This window comes from Eschrichtius robustus, chromosome X (assembly GCF_028021215.1).
Source record: "Eschrichtius robustus isolate mEscRob2 chromosome X, mEscRob2.pri, whole genome shotgun sequence".
Lineage (NCBI taxonomy): Eukaryota > Metazoa > Chordata > Mammalia > Artiodactyla > Eschrichtiidae > Eschrichtius > Eschrichtius robustus.
The window spans coordinates 136,071,185-136,088,792 of NC_090845.1; the positions used below are offsets into that span (position 1 = coordinate 136,071,185).

The 17,608-nt window shown below is 37.2% G+C and overlaps 1 protein-coding gene across 1 annotated transcript in view; it reads right to left on the minus strand.

The window, feature by feature from the left end:
• Window positions 1–3,614: 3,614 nt before the first annotated feature.
• Window positions 3,615–17,608, minus strand: part of CLIC2 (chloride intracellular channel 2) — a 32,484-nt gene continuing 18,490 nt past the window's right edge. The window contains exons 4-6 of the mRNA XM_068533029.1: window positions 7,665–7,771; window positions 6,110–6,291; window positions 3,615–5,343 (exon numbers count right to left, since the gene is read on the minus strand). Coding sequence (XP_068389130.1) covers window positions 5,182–5,343; window positions 6,110–6,291; window positions 7,665–7,771 — 451 coding nt within the window. The 3' untranslated portion in view covers window positions 3,615–5,181. The remainder of the gene's footprint in view (window positions 5,344–6,109; window positions 6,292–7,664; window positions 7,772–17,608) is intronic.

Sequence of the window (17,608 nt, forward strand, 5' to 3'; positions counted from 1 at the left end):
TCTTGCTTTGTGAGTCAAATTGAAAAGTCTCTTCTTTTAATGGATAAATTAAGCCCATTCACATTTATTGATCTAACTGACATGCTTGCCTCAATTTAGTCATCATATCTTACAATTATGTATACAATGTTATATTTTATGTTTCCTTCTCTACAGATGTGCTTTCTATGCTTATTTTTAAAATTTACTTATTTATTTTAGCATTCAAAGAGGTTTGTAGTTTTTCTAGCGGTTACCTTTGTACTTATACCTTTTTGAAACTTTTTATTTTGAAGTAATTACAGAATCAAAAGAAGTTTCAGAAACAGTACAGTATTTTACCCATCACATAACTTCCCCCAACAGTAATGTTTGCATGATGTTAGTACCTATACCTTTTAAAAATTGCTTATGGGCACATTGGCACAGAATTTTCTAAGTCCTGGTTTGTTTAAAACTTTTTCTTTTTCCGTAACCTTGATATTTAAAGACTAGTTTCACTGGATATAAAATTCTTGGCTCACACTCTCTTTCCTAAGTTTCTTGAAAATGCTACTTCATTGTTGCCTTCCTTACTTTTTATGTTGTTTTGGGAAGCCTGGCACCAGGTTAATTAATTTACCTTCACAGGTTATTTGATCTTTTTGCTTAGAGGTCTTGAGGATATATTTTCTTTATCTTTCATGTCTAATAGTTTTACTAGGATATGCCTTGGATTGATTAGTTTGGTTAATTTTCCTAGGAACCCAGTGAGACCTTTCAATGTGTGGACTGAGGTCTTTAATTTTGGAAAATTTTCTTGGATTATAGGTTTAAATCTTTTAAATATTAGTTCTGTTCCATTGTTTTGTTTTTCTTTCCCAGTGATTCGAATTTTACAACTGCTATTCCTTTTTTGCTTGTCTTTCTGATCCTTTTTACTTCGTTCTAAATGTCATTTTCATTCTCTCAGTTATTTTTCTGCCTTTTTCCATGCATCTTATTAAATTTTCTTGAGTCCATTTTTGCTTGGGAACCTTTTAATTTATCCTCAGTTCTGAGATGATTTTATCTTTTTCTTCCATTTATTTTCATAGTTTGAGTAATTTTCTCCATTTTTTTCTCGATTTTTTGAAAGTCTGAATCAAGTCCTTTCTGGAATTTGGTATTTTTTTCTTTTCTTTTTTTTTTTTTTAACTTAGAGTTATATTGAGGTTTGGGTATTTTTCTATCTTCACGTTATGTTTACCGTGTGGTTTTAGTGCCTTTTAAAATGTGTTCTTGTTATTCTGTATTGTTTTTGGAGGAAGTATTGGGAGACACAGACCAAGGCAGCCACCATTGTCTTCAGCAACTGGAAGTCTTATTGAATAGTCTTTGTGAAGTTTCCTAACTTATGAAAACCAAATCTACCATCCCCTACTCTGCTGAATTCACAAGGTATTTTGTTCCTTACCTCAAGGCCCTTCCAGCTGTGTTGATCACAAAGCAGATCTTGGAGGTGATCTTAGGTTTGTAACTTGTATAAAAGAAAGCCTATCCCCAGACACTTGGCTGCTATACACTTACCTACTTCTTTATTATAAATGGCAGCCTTGTTTTAAAATTGTGCCCCCTCCACCAGAACTCACATGTTGAAACACTAACCCCCCAATGTGACTGTATCTGGAGATGGGGCCTTTGGGAGATAATTAGGGTTAGATGAGGTCATGAAGGTGGAGACAACAGAGAGCTTGCTTCCTCTCTCTCTCCACCATGTGAGGATACAGTGAGAAGGCAGCTGTCTGCAAACCAGAGCGAGAGTTCTTGCCAGAATCTGTCCATGTTGGCACTCTGATCTCAGACTTCTGCCTCCAGAATTATGAAAAATAAATTGTTATTTAAGCCAGCCAGTTTATGGTATTTTGTTGTGGCAGCCTGAGCAGACTAAGACAAATTTTGGTACTGAGAAGTGGGGTGCTGCCCTAACAAATAGCTAAGCATGTGGAAGCAACTTTGTAAGTGGGCAATGTATAGAGGCTGGAAGAGTTTTGAGGTGCATGCCAGAAATATGGACATTATAGGTGATTCTGGTGAGGGCTCAGAAAGAAGAGAGAAGAGCAGTAGAGAAAGATTCTGTCATCTTGGAGAATACACGTATCATCGTGACCAGAATGTCACTAGAAATGTGAATGCTAAAGGTGCTTCTGGTGAGCTCTCAGACAGAAATGAGGAACATGTTATGGGACACTGGAGGAAAGGCCATCCTTGTCATAAAGTGGCAAAAAATACAGCTGAATTGTGTTCTAGTGTTTCACCACTGATCAGAAATGCCACCTTATCAGATAGTAAGTTTTCATACATCTCTCTATGTCTGGAATCTCTATTCCACTACTATCTGTGTTTGCACCAACATGTAATGCTTTCATAATTAGAAAAGATTTCCTTTTTATTTTTTAAAATTTGACACTAATGAGTAAAAATTCCCTGTCTCATGTTGGGTAATTTACAGCAGTAGGGTAACAGGTTGCTGATGCTAGGTTCATCCAGGACCCTGCTTTGGAGTCATGTGTCTGCCCAGGTGGGAAAAAAATTTACCTTCTCATAAAAACACATCTCTAAGAATTTTCACAGAGGTTGTGCTATGCAAAGGCTATATGACCAAGTGGAACTTGTTTGAGGTCAGGCTGGGGGAACACATAAGGATGTACTTCTGTTATGTAACCTTGTGCTTACTCTTTTCATAACACATACGTATTGTAATTGCACGTCTAATTGCCTGTGTCCATTATTGAAGTGCGTGTTTCATGAGGATAGGGACTGTTCCTTTGGCATGAGGTTGTTGTGAAGATTAAATAACTAAATAATAATAACATAGTAAGTACTCAATAAGTAGTTACTGAATTGAATTGTATTAATGTCATCTAAGAAGATAATAATCCTTTTGTCTAGGAGGGTAATTCTGAGCTGTATCAGTACCTATGAAGTTGGATAAGACTTAACTTGCAGCTTTGCAATGACATGAATACACTTTTAAGTATGGTGTAATCTGTAAAAGACTGCTTCTATTAATGAGTTTAAGGGCATGGTAGTGAGAAACTTTGTTCTTTCTTTCTTTGTTTCTTTGTTTCTTTCTTTTGCCACACTGGGGGGCATGTGGGATCTTAGTTCCCCAAGCAGGGGTGAACCTGTGCCCCCTGCAGTGGAAGCAGGGAGTCTTAACCACTGGACCGCCAGGGAAGTCCCGAGAAACTTTGTTCTTTAAAATCATAGATCTTAAAACACTTGACTCTTTGAAATCCTACCAGTGAGAATGAACGGCTCTGAGATGTTCAGAGAAGTCACAACCTTGCCATCTAGTCCAGGTACAACTGTCTCAGATCAGGGTCTTCCTATCAAAGAAGGGACACAACATAATGTATTTATCTTAACTCTGGCTCCAAGGACAGTGCATTGAGCCCTTTCTGTACCCAGGTCTGTTAACTCTTTTTGTTTTTTAATTTTATTGAAGTATAGTTGATTTACAATGCTGTGCTAATTTCTGCTGTACAGCATAGTGACTCAGTTATACATACATATATATACATATTCTTTTCCATTATGGTTTATCAAAGGATATTGAATATACTTCCCTGAGCTATATACAGTAGGACCTTGTTGTTTATCCATCCATCTGATATATAATAGTTTGCCTCTGCTAATCTCACACTCCCAATCATTTCCTCCCAAACCCCCTTTGGCAACCACAAGTCTGTTCTCTATGTCTGTGAGTCTGTTTCGTAGATATGTTGATTTATGTCGTATTTTAGATTCCACATATAAGTGATATCATAAGATATTTGTCTTTCTCTTTCTGACTTACTTCGCTTAGTATGACAATCTCTAGGTCCATCCACATTGCTGCAAGTGACATTAGTTCATTCTTTTTTATGGCTGAGTAATATTCCACTATATCTATCTATCTATATCTATATCTATATACACACACACACCACATCTTCTTTATCCATTCATCTGTTGATGGACATTTAGGTTGTTTCCATGTCTTGGCTATTGTGAATAGTGTTGCTATGAAAATAGGGATGCATGTATCTTTTCAAATTAAAGTTCTGTCTGGGTATATGCCCAGGAGTGGGATTGCTGGATCATGTGGCAACTCTGTTTTCAGTTTTTTTGAGGAACCTCCATACTGTCTTCCATAGTGGCTGCACCAACTTATATTCCCACCAACAGTGTAGGAGAGTTCCCTTTCCTCCACACCCTCTCCAGCATTTATTATTTGTAGACTCTTTAATGATGGCCATTCTGACCGGTGTGACCTGGTACCTCATTGTAGTTTTGATTTGCATTTCTCTAATAATTAGCAATGATGAGCATTTTTTCATGTGCCTGTTCCAGGCCTGTTAACTCTTTACTCATTGCCTTACTTTTCTTTGGACCTATGAAAACACTGCTTTATTTAAATTTTATCTAGGGACTTCCCTGGTGGTCCAGTGGTTAAGACTCTGAGCTTCCACTGCAGGGGGCATGGGTTCCATCCCTGGTTGGGGAACTAAGACCCACATGCCCCGCAGCATGGCCAAAAAATAAATAAATAAATTTTATGTATATCCCACCAAGACCTCTAATAACACCTATCTCTCTTTTTTGAGGCTGAACTTTGTTTCTCTTTTGAAGGAGCAAAAATAAAGTTCAGTTTTTGTTTTCAGATTTGAGCGATTTGATTGTATTTTAACATGTATATTTGAGTACATATAGTAATGGAACATTATAAATTCTGTAGAAAGATTTGTGATTATCCTTTATGAACGGTTTACTTTACCCTTTAATGGACAGCAACAAGACCTTTTGGTCAGTCAAATTTCTTAGTAAAATTGTTTTAATGATTTAGATGTAAATATTTCTAAGGAACAGTTTGAGACTGTGACTGTATGTCATTTGTAACTTCAGCCATCTGTTGAGCTTGCACACATGATGCATTCTAGCAAAAGATATTGATACTTTCCATATCATTTAAGATTGCAGTGGTCGTGCCATGGGAATTAAAAAGTGAAATGAAAATATAAAGACCTTTAAAATACACAGTGAGCAGATAGTTTGGATTAACTAGATACAGAAAATATAGCATTCTTTTTCATAAGAAAGTTGGATAGAGGAAACCATATTTTCCATATTCTTATTTCCAAAAGATTTTCTAATATGATAACAAGTGAAAAGAGAGGTTGTTCTACTGAAAGAGCTGTCCTAACTCTTTTGCTTAGCCACACTTGCATAGGTATTTTCAATTTCTTTGTCTTCAGGACACGTGTGGGTAAATTCTTCACGGGCATAGGCATTGTGGAGATAGCGCCAGACTCCTGAGAATTCTCCTGGAATGTCGAAATCACGGTATTTCTTTGCAGCAACCTAGGGTTTTGGGGAAAAAAAAGGAAAAAGCAATTGGTAGTGAGGGGCATCAGTAAAATGCCTAGTGTGTAAAAACATATGTCAAAAATCAGGATCATTGAAGACATGTTACCTACACAAAAAGTACTACAAAATAAACTTAAAGAATCTTGGATTTACTACTTTAATGTTTTGTCTACAAATGTAGACAAAACTCCATGCTTGTAATCATTTTTATATTTATGGTGTATTTAATTATGAATGTTTAGAAGAAGGAAGCGCAGAAAAAGAGCACAGATCTTTTCACTGTTTAGGGTCCGACAGTGTCTTACTTCTTTATGTATTCTTTGTGTCTGGCATAGGACCTGAGATAGAATAAGGTCTGCTCAATAAAAATTTGTTAAATTAATGATTAGATGATAATAATAATAATAATAATAGCTCACTTTATTATCACTTGTTATGATTCAGACCCTTTTCTAAGTATTTCATATGCCTTAATTTAGTTTTCTCAACAGTTCTGTGAAATGGGTACTATTACCCTTGTTTTATAGACAAGACAGTGGAAAACACCTTCTGATTTAGGAAGAAAGAAACAAGAAGTTTTTATGCTTCCCAGAGAGGATCATTATGGATTTTTCCTCTGAGGAGAAAAAGGAGACATACCCTATGCATAATGATGATGACAAAGCCCTCGTATAAAAACTCACACTGAATGGTCACTGTGCTTCCTGTTGGCAACTCCCAAACTCCTCTCAATCATTCAGCCTGCCCTATGAAGACTTACTTTAATAATGTTCAGTTTGGGTAACAAACTGCAGTCAGCCAGTGTCAGCTGATCCCCATCCAAGAACAATCTTCTGGAAACTGTGAGTTCCTCAGCACTATCTGCATCAATTTCATCTAGAAGTGGGGTGTTCAAGTAGTCATCCAGACGCTTAAATTCTTTGAGCAGAGATTTTTCAAAATCTGAGGCAATGGAGTCAAAGGGTTACTTATAAATGTGCAGTCTTCATGACTAAATACATTCCCAATATGCTTTTTTTTTAAACATCTTTATTGGAGTATAATTGCTTTACAGTGGTGTGTTAGTTTCTGCTTTATAACAAAGTGAATCAGTTATACATACACATATGTTCCCACATCTCTTCCCTCTTGCATCTCCCTTCCTCCCACCCTCCCCATCCCACCCCTCTAGGCGGTCACAAAGCACCGAGCTGATCTCCCTGTGCTATGCGGTTGCTTCCCACTAGCTATCTGTTTTACGTTTGGTAGTGTATATATGTCCATGCCACTCTCTCTGTCACATCTTACCCTTCCCCCTCCCCATATCCTCAAGTCCATTCTCTAGTAGGTCTGTGTCTTTATTCCCATCTTGCCACTAGGTTCTTCATGACCTTTTTTTTTTTCTTCGTTAGATTCCATATATATGTGTTAGCATACTGTATTTGTTTTTCTCTTTCTGACTTACTTCACTCTGTATGACAGACTCTAACTCCATCCACCTCACTACAAATAACTCCATTTCGTTTCTTTTTATGGCTGAGTAATATTCCATTGTATATGTGTGCCACATCTTCTTTATCCATTCATCCGATGATGGACACTTAGGTTGCTTCCATGTCCTGGCTATTGTAAATAGAGCTGCAATGCAGCTAACCCTCAGAATGGGAGAAAATATTTGCAAATGAAGCAACTGACAAAGGATTAATCCCCAATATGCTTTTCACACATTTAGACATCTCTATATACTTAACTAGAATGCTCAGCTACCCACTGATAAGACAGAATCAGATGTTTAATCAAATGGTGAGTAGACATATTTTTGGACTCTTCTTGAGGAGGTAAATTGGGAGGAGAGTCAAAGAAAAAGAAAGGTAATATATATTATCACTCAAGAAGAGTCAGAAAGTGGAATCAGAGACTAATAGCTCTCATGATTCAGAGAATAGTAAACCTATTCAAGATTCAGAGAATGATTCAGAGAATAGTAAACCTATTCAAGAGTGTGGGAAATGGTAGGTGCTATGGTTTAAGAAACCTTAAAGGTACACAAGACTGGGAAAGTTGGAGGGGTTAAGAAATACAGTCCAGCAGTTAGTTCACCCCTGGCATGTCAATGTTCTAATAGAGCTAAGTTGGTGATTGCTATATTGAATATTAGATTCTAAGTCCAATAAAAGTTCATGGAAGGAATTTCAGAAGAGAGAACAGAGAGTGAGATGAAGAGTATTCCCCAATATATACTATATATTCAGGAAAGTCCTATTTCAGTTGAGTCAGAATATGAGAGTGAGCATGTGAGTGAGAAAAACAAAAAGACTTAAAGAAAGGTATCTTACTCTTATTTGCCTCCTTTTGTGCATTCTTAATGTATGCAGAAAACTTGGCAAAGAGGTTACAGCCCACGTCAAAAGACTCCTTGTTCTTGGGACTCAGGTGAGGATACCTTAAAAAGAAACATCACTGCACATAACATTCACCCATAACAAGACATAGACCTGGTGTCTTAGTTGCACTGTACTGAGAGAAGTTTTGGAAAATTGTGCTGGAAACTGAAGGTGCTGAGAAACCTTTCATTGGAAATATGTTTTTTTCCCGCTCTGAGAATACTTTAGCTTATAAAGTTCACAGGGAAACCAGCTGTTTGGAATTCAAAGCTCATTTATCTATAGAAACAATGTTTCAAATGGCGGTTGGGTCCCCATACTTGCTCCTAAAAGCCTGTTTGGCAGAAGATATGGTGGTAATACATTTTCAAAGATAAGTAGTAGGAAAAAACATGGCTTCAAATAACAAAATACATAAAAGAATAAAGAGGATGGAGAGGATGGGGGAAAAGTAGCCAAGATGTCCTCCTCTTAGTAATACAAAGTTAATTTAGCATAATAAATTAAAGTAATGTAATACTGTAATTTACCACATTAACAAATTAAATAAGGAAAACCGTATGATCATGAATAGATGCCCAAAAAGTGTTCAGTGAAAATCAATTCCTATTCATAAAACCTCACACTAGCAACTAGAAGTGGTTGAGCCAGACACTTAGCCATCTTCCTTGATCCCTCTTTCTCTCCATGCCCACATTTGATCCATTAGCAACTCCAGCCAGACTACCTTTCAAAATGTATCCAGAATCTGTCCACTACTCACCACCTCCACTGCTCCCTGCCTGGTCCAAAGCCTATATTACTGAAACACCTTTTGATTATCCCCCCTCTCCCATGCTTATCCCTCACACTCCCAGGATATTCTCCACCTGCTGCCAGAGCAGTCATGTTAAAACTTAAGTCATATCATGTCTCTTTCCTACTCATTACCTTGCAATGTCCCCATCTCATTCAGACTCAGAGCCCAAGTCTTCACAGTGGTCTACAAGGGCCAGTGTGATCTGAGCCAACCTTACCTTCTGCTCTCATCTCTTCCTACTCTCTTCCTTACTTCACTTCACACTGACCTCCTTGCTCTTCTTCAAATAGGCCTGACAAGCTCCCACCCCAGGTCCTTTTCACTTGGTCTGCCCTTAAATAAAGTGCTTTCCCTCATTTATGCACATGGCCCTCTCCCCGTCTTCTTTCAGGTATTTTAATCTGATATATCCTCCTAAGTGAGGCCTTTCTCTGGCCACCTTATCGGACATTGCAACCTCTCCCCGGGCCCTAACACTCACTACTTCCCTCCCTTGCTTTACTTTTTCTTAGTATTTTTCATCATCTAAAATAGTTTATATTTTGCTTTTTATCTTGCTTATTTGCTGTCTTCCTTAACTAAAATGTAAGCTCTGCTAGGGCAGAGAGTTTTTGCCCATTTTATTCACTGATGTGTCCCAAGTGCCTAGAATAGTACCTGACACTTAGTAAGTATTCAGTAAATATTTGTTAAATGATTAAATGAATTTATTAATTTCTTTAACTTGGTCAAAAGTATCCATCAAAAACTTTCAGCAAGCATCATTTTAAATGGTGAAATGTTAGCACTATTTCCTTTAAAAATCAGTAAAGGATGCAGATAATCATGATCACTACTGCACTTCAACATTGTGCTGAATGTACTGATCAGTAAGACAAGAAAAAACACCATTCTAAATGGTGACTCTACATTTTTTACATTAAGTTTAGGAACAAGACAGAAATGCCTACAATTACTATTATAGTTGACATTTTTCTGAGTTTTTAGCAAGTGGAGGAAGACAACAACATAAAGCAATCAGTATAATTATTGGAAGAGAAGTAACAATATAATTGTATACTTAGAAAAACCAAGAAAGTATAGAAAAACAATTACTAGAATTAATGAGCTATTTTGGTAAGATGGCTAAATACAAATAAAACATTAAAGAAATAGCTTTTCTATGTTAGCAATAACCAGAACGAAATGGATATTAGTAGCGTATTCCACTTACAATAGTGACAAAAGTATAAAATATTTAGAAATAATTTAATACAAAAGGTATAGAATCAATATAAAAACAAAACACTATAAAATCTCATCAAAGAACATAAAACAGACATTTAGGTTCATAACCTAAGTGTCCATCAGTGGATGAATAGATAAAGAAGGTGTGGTTTGACACACACACACACACACACACAAAATGGAATATTAGCCATGAGAAAGAAGGAAATCCTGCCATTTGTGCCAACATGAATGGATCTTGAGAGCATTATAGTAAGTGAAGTCAGACAAAGACAAATACTGTATGAATCACTTATATGTACAATCTAAAAAAGCCAAACTCATAAAGATAGAGAGTAGAATGCTGGGGGCTGGAGGAATTGGGGAGATGTTTAAGAGTAAAAACTTTCAACTAGTAAATAAATAAGTCCAAGAAGTCGAATCTGCTGCATAGTGATTATAGTCAACAATATTATAAACTTCAAAGTTGCTAATAGACTAGATCTGAACCATTATCACGACTAAAAATAAATGATAATTATGTGATGGAATAGAGGTGTTAGCTGATGCTATGGTGGTAATCATTTTGCACTATATAAATGTATCGAATCAATTTGTTGTATACCTTAAACTTACACAATGTTATATGACAATTATACCTCAATTTTAAAAAAAGAACATAAGATGATACCCAAATACTCAAATCATGTCCTCTGATGGGAAGAATTCACATCATAAAAATGAAATTTGTATAAATAGTAATACAAATTAAATGTAATTTCAATTAAAATCCAATAGTATTTTTAAAATTGAGGTAAAATTCACATAACATGAAACTCACCATTTAAACCATTTTAAAGTGTACAATTCATTGAGATTTTTAGTACATTCACAGTGTTGTGCACCCATCACCCCTATCTAGTTCCAGAACATTTTCATCACTCAAAAAGGAAACTGTGTTCCCATTAAGCAGTCACTCCCCATTCACTCCTTGAATCACTAATCTTTCTGTCACTATGGACTTGTTTATACTGGACATTTCATGTAAATGGAATCATAAAATGCATGGCCTTTTGTGTTTGGCTTCTTTCACTTAGTATAATGCTTCGAGGTTCATCCTTATTCTAGTATGTATCAGCACTTTATTCCTTTTTATGGATGAATAATATTTCATTGTATGGATATACCACATTTTGTTTATTTGATAACCAGTTGACGGACATTCGTGTTGTTTTCAGCTCTTAGCTAGTGTGAATACTGTTGCTATGAACATTTGTGCACGTGTTTCTGTTTGAATACGTATTAGAACTAAGAAATGAATACAGTAAACTTGCAGGATACACGATTAATATACAGAAATCTGTTAATTTTCTATACTCTAATAAAGAACTATTAGAAAGAGAAATTAAGGAAACAATCCCACTTACAAGTATGTCAAAAAGAATAAAATACCTCGGAAAAAATTAACCAGGAAGGTGAAACACCTATACTCTAAAAACTATAAACATTGATGAGGGAATTTGAAAATGATACAAAGAAATGGAAAAACATCTTGTGTTCTTGGATTGGAAGAATTACTATTGTTAAAATGTCCACACTACCCAAAGCAATCTACAGATTTAATGCAACCCCTATCAAAATACCCTGACATTTTCCACAGAACTAAGAACAAATAATCCTAAAATTTATATGGAACCACAAATGACCCCCAAATACCAAAGCAATCTTGAGGAAAAGAAAGAACAAAGCTGGTGGTATCACAGTCTCTGACATCAGACTATACTACAAAGCTACAGTAATCAAAACAGTGTGGTACTGGAACAAAAACAGACATAAATCAGTGGAATAGGATAGAGAACCAAGAAATAAACCCACGCACTTATGGTCAATTAATCTACAACAAAGGAGACAAAAATATACAACGGAGAAAAGACAGTGTCTTCAATAAGTGGTCACAAAGAAAGAAAATGACAGGCCAATATCACTGATGAACCTAGATGCAAAAATCCTCAACAAAATACTAGCAAACAGAATCCAACAGCACATCAAAAGTATCATACACCATGATCAAGTGGGGTTTATCCCAGGAATGCAAGGATTCTTCAATACACACAAATCAAGCAATGTGATACACCATATTAACAAATTGAAGAAGAAAAACCATATGATCATCTCAATAGATGCAGAGAAAGCTTTTGACAAAATTCAACACCCATTTTTGATAAAAACCCGCCAGAAAGTAGACACTGAGGGAACTTACCTCAACATGATAAAGGCCATATATGACAAACCCACAGCCAACATCGTCCTCAGTGGTGAAAAACTGAAACCATTTCCACTAAGATCAGGAACAAGACAAGGTTGCCCACTCTCACCATAGTTTTGGAAGTCTTAGCCACAGCAATCAGAGAAGAAAAAGAAATAAAAGGAATCCAAATCGGAAAAGAAGTAAAGCCATCACGGTTTGCAGATGACATGATACTATACATAGAGAATCCTAAAGATGCTACCAGAAAACTACAAGAGCTAATCAATGAATTTGGTAAAGTTGCAGGAGACAAAATTAATGCACAGAAATCCCTTGCGTTCCTATACACTAATGATGAAAAATCTGAAAGTGAAATTAAGAAACACTCCCATTTCCCATTGCAACAAAAAGAATAAAATACCTAGGAATAAACCTACCTAGGGAGACAAAAGACCTGTATGCAGAAAATTATAAGACACTGATGAATGAAATTAAAGATGATACAAAGAGATGGAGAGATATACCATGTTCTTGGATTGGAAGAATCAACATTGTGAAAATGACTCTACTACCCAAAGCAATCTACAGATTCAATGCGATCCCTATCAAACTACCAATGGCATTTTTCACAGAACTAGAACAAAAATTTTCACGATTTATATGGAAACACAAAAGACCCCAAACAGCCAAAGCAATCTTGAGAAAGAAAAACGGAGCTGGAGGAATCAGGCTCCCAGACTTCAGACTATACTACAAAGCTACACTAATCAAGACAGTATGGTACTGGCACAAAAACAGAAATATAGATCAATGGAACAGGATTCAAAGCCCAGAGATAAACCCACGCACATATGGTCACCTTATCTTTGATAAAAGAGGCAAGAATATACAATGGAGAAAACACAGCCTCTTCAATAAGTGGTGCTGGGAAAACTGGTCAGCTACATGTAAAAGAATGAAATTAGAACAATCCCTAACACCATACACAAAAATAAACTCAAAATGGATTAAAGACCTAGATATAAGGCCAGACACTATCAAACTCTTAGAGGAAAACCTAGGCAGAACACTCTATGACATAAATCACAGCAAGATCCTTTTTGACCCACCTCCTAGAGAAATGGAAATAAAAACAAAAATAAACAAATGGGACCTAATGAAACTTAAAAGCTTTTGCACAGGAAAGGAAACCATAAACAAGACAAAAAGACAACCCTCAGAATGGTAGAAAATATTTGCAAATGAAGCAACTGACAAAGGGTTAGTCTCCAAAATTTACAAGCAGCTCATGCAGCTCAATATCAAAAAAACAACCCAAACCAAAAATGGGCAGAAGACCTAAATAGACATTTCTCCGAAGAAGACATACAGATTGCCAACAAACACATGAAAGAATGCTCAACATCATTAATCATTACAGAAATGCAAATCAAAACTACAGTGAGATGTCATCTCCCACCGGTCAGAATGGCCATCATCAAAAAATCTACAAACAATAAATGCTGGAGAGGGTGTGGAGAAAAGGGAACCCTCTTGCACTGTTGGTGGGAAGGTAAATTGATACAGCCACTATGGAGAACAGTATGGAGGTTCCTTAAAAAACTAAAAATAGAACTACCATACGACCCAGCAATCCCACTACTGGGCATATACCCTGAGAAAACCATAATTCAAAAAGAGTCATGTACCACAGTGTTCACTGCAGCTCTATTTACAATAGCCAGGACATGGAAGCAACCTAAGTGTCCATCGACCAATGAATGGATAAAGAAGATGTGGCACATATATACAATGGAATATTACTCAGCCATAAAAGGAAACGAAATTGAGTTATTTGTAGTAAGGTGGATGGACCTAGAGACTGTCATACAGAGTGAAGTAAGTCAGAAAGAGAAAAACAAATACCGTATGCTAACACATATATATGGAATCTAAAAAAAAAAAAAAAAAAAAGGTCATGAAGAACCTAGGGCCAAGACGGGAATAAAGACACAGACCTACTAGAGAATGGACTTGAGGACACGGGGAGGGGGAGGGGTAAGCTGGGACAAAGTGAGAGAGTGGCATGGACATATATACACTACCAAATGTAAAATAGATAGCTAGTGGGAAGCAGCCACATAGCACAGGTAGATCAGCTCGGTGCTTTGTGACCACCTAGAGGGGTGGGAGGGAGGGAGACGCAAGAGGGAAGAGATATGGGGATATATGTATATGTATAACTGATTCACTTTGTTATAAAGCAGAAACTAACCCACCATTGTAAAGCAATTATACTCCAATAAAGATGTAAAAAAAAAGTGGTTCTGGGAAAACTGGACAGCTACATGTAAAAGAAAGTGATTACAAAATTTTCTCACACCAGAAACAAAAAAATTAACTGAAAATGGATTAAACACCTAAATGTAAGACCTGAAACCATAAAACTCCTAGAAAAGAACCTAGTCAGAAGAACTCTTTGACATAAATCACAGGAATATTTTTTTAGATCTGTCTCCTAAGGCAAAAGATATAAAAGCAAAAATAAACAAATGTGAGCTAATTAAACTTAAAACTTTTGTGCAGAAAAGGAAACCATTGACAAAATGCAAACACAACCTATTGAATGGGAGGAAATATTTGCAAATGATATGACCAATCATGTGCTAATATCCAAAATTTATAAACTGCTCATACAACTCAATCTCAAAAAAACAAAGAACCCAATTAAAATTGGGCACTGTGGAGAGGAGGAACCAAGATGGCGGAGTAGAAGGACGTGCTCTCACTCCCTCTTGCCAGAACACCAGAATCACAACTAGCTGCTGGACAATCATCGACAGGAAGACACTGGAACTCACCAAAAAAGATACCCCACATCCAAAGACAAAGGAGAAGCCACAATGAGACGGTAGGAGGGGTGCAATCACAGTAAAATCAAATCGCATAACTGGTGGGTTGGTGACTCACAGACTGGTGAACACTTATACCACAGAAGTCCACCCACTGGAGTGGAGGTTCTGAGCCCCACGCCAGGCTTCCCAACCTGGGGGTCCGGCAACGGGAGGAGGAATTCCTAGAGAATCAGACTTTGAAGCCTAGTGGGAATTGATTGCAGGACTTCGACAGGACTGGGGGAAACAGAAACCCCACTCTTGGAGGGCGCACACGGAATAGTGTGTGCATCGGGACCCAGGGGAAGGAGCAGTGACCCCGGGGGAGACTGAACCAGATCTACCTGCTAGTGTTGGAAGGTCTCCTGCAGAGGCGGGGGGTGGCTCTGTTTCACCGTGGAGACAAGGACACTGGCAGCAGAAGTTCTGGGAAGTACTCCTTGGCGGTGAGCCCTCCCAGAGTCTGTCATTAGCCCCACAAAAGAGCCCACTTAGGCTCCAGTGTCGGGTTGCCTCAGGCCAAACAACCAACAGGGAGGCAACCCAGCCCCACCCATCAACAGTCAAGTGGATTAAAGTTTACTGAGCTCTGCCCACCAGAGCAACAGTCAGCTCTACCCACCACCAGTCCCTCCCATCAAGCCTCTTAGATAGCCTCATCCACCAGAGGGCAGACAGCAGAAGCAAGAAAAACTACAATCCTGCAGCCTGTGGAACAAAAACCACATTCACAGAAAGAGAGACAAGATGAAAAGGCAGAGGGCTATATACAAGATGAAGGAACAAGATAAAACCCCAGAAAAACAACTAAATGAAGTGGAGATAGACAACCTTCCAGAAAAAGAATTCAGAATAATGATAGTGAAGATGATCCAGGACCTCGGAAAAAGAATGGAGGCAAAGATCGAGAAGATGCAAGAAATGTTTAACAAAGACCTAGAAGAATTAAAGAACAAACAAACAGAGATGAACAATACAATAACTGAAATGAAAACTACACTAGAAGGAATCAACAGCAGAATAACTGAGGCAGAAGAACGGATAAGTGACCTGGAAGACAGAATGGTGGAATTCACTGCTGCGGAACAGACTAAAGAAAAAAGAATGAAAAGAAATGAAGACAGCCTAAGAGACCTCTGGGACAACATTAAATGCAACAACATTCGCATTATAGGGGTCCCAGGAGGAGAAGAGAGAGAGAAAGGACCAGAGAAAATATTTGAAGAGATTATAGTTGAAAGTTTCCCTAACATGGGAAAGGAAATAGCCACCCAAGTGCAGAAAGCAAAGAGAGTCCCATACAGGATAAACCCAAGGAGAAACACGCCGAGACACATAGTAATCAAAGTGGCAAAAATTAAAGACAAAGAAAAATTATTGAAAGCAGCAAGGGAAAAACAACAGAAAACATACAAGGGAACTCCCATAAGGTTAACAGCTGATTTCTCAGCAGAAAGTCTACAAGCCAGAAGGGGAGTGGCATGATATACTTAAAGTGATGAAAGGGAAGAACCTACAATCAACATTACTCTACCCGGCAAGGATCTCATTCAGATTCGATGGAGAAATCAAAAGCTTTACAGACAAGCAAAAGCTAAGAGAATTCAGCACCACCAAACCAGCGCTACAACAAATGCTAAAGGAACTTCTCTAAGTGGGAAACACAAGAGAAGAAAAGGACCTACAAAAACAAACCCAAAACAATTAAGAAAATGGTCATAGGAACGTACATATCGATAATTACCTTAAACGTGAATGGATTAAATGCTCCAACCAAAAGACACAGGCTTGCTGAATGGATACAAAAACAAGACCCAAATATATGCTGTCTACAAGAGACCCACTTCAGACCTAGGGACACATGCAGACTGAAATTGAGGGGATGGAGAAAGATATTCCATGCAAATGGAAATCAAAAGAAAGCTGGAGTAGCTATACTCATATCAGATAAAATAGACTTTAAAATAAAGAATGTTACAAGAGATAAGGAAGGACACTACATAATGCTCAAGGGATCAATCCAAGAAGAAGATATAACAATTATAAATATATATGCACCCAATATAGGAGCACCTCAACACATAAGGCAACTGCTAACAGCTATAAAACAAGAAATCGACAGTAACACAATAATAGTGGGGGACTTTAACACCTCACTTACACCAATGGACAGATCATCCAAAATGAAAATAAATAAGGAAACAGAAGCTTTAAATGACACAATAGAACAGATAGATTTAATTGATATTTATAGGATATTCCATCCAAAAACTGCAGATTACACTTTCTTCTCAAGTGCGCATGGAACATTCTCCAGGATAGATCACATCTTGGGTCACAAATCAAGCCTCAGTAAATTTAAGAAAATTGAAATCATATCAAGCATCTTTTCCGACCACAACGCTATGAGATTAGAAATGAATTACAGGGAAAACAATGTAAAAAACACAAACACATGGAGGCTAAACAATACGTTACTAAATAACCAAGAGATCACTGAAGAAATCAAAGAGGAAATCAAAAAATACCTAGAGACAAATGACAATGAAAACACGATGATCCAAAACCTATGGGATGCAGCAAAAGCAATTCTAAGGGGGAAATTTATAGCTATACAAGCCTACCTCAAGAAACAAGAAAAATCTCAAGTAAACAATCTAACCTTACACGTAAAGGAACTAGAGAAAGAAGAACAAACAAAACCCAAAGTTAGCAGAAGGAAAGAAATCATAAAGATCAGAGTAGAAATAAATGGAATAGAAACAAAGAC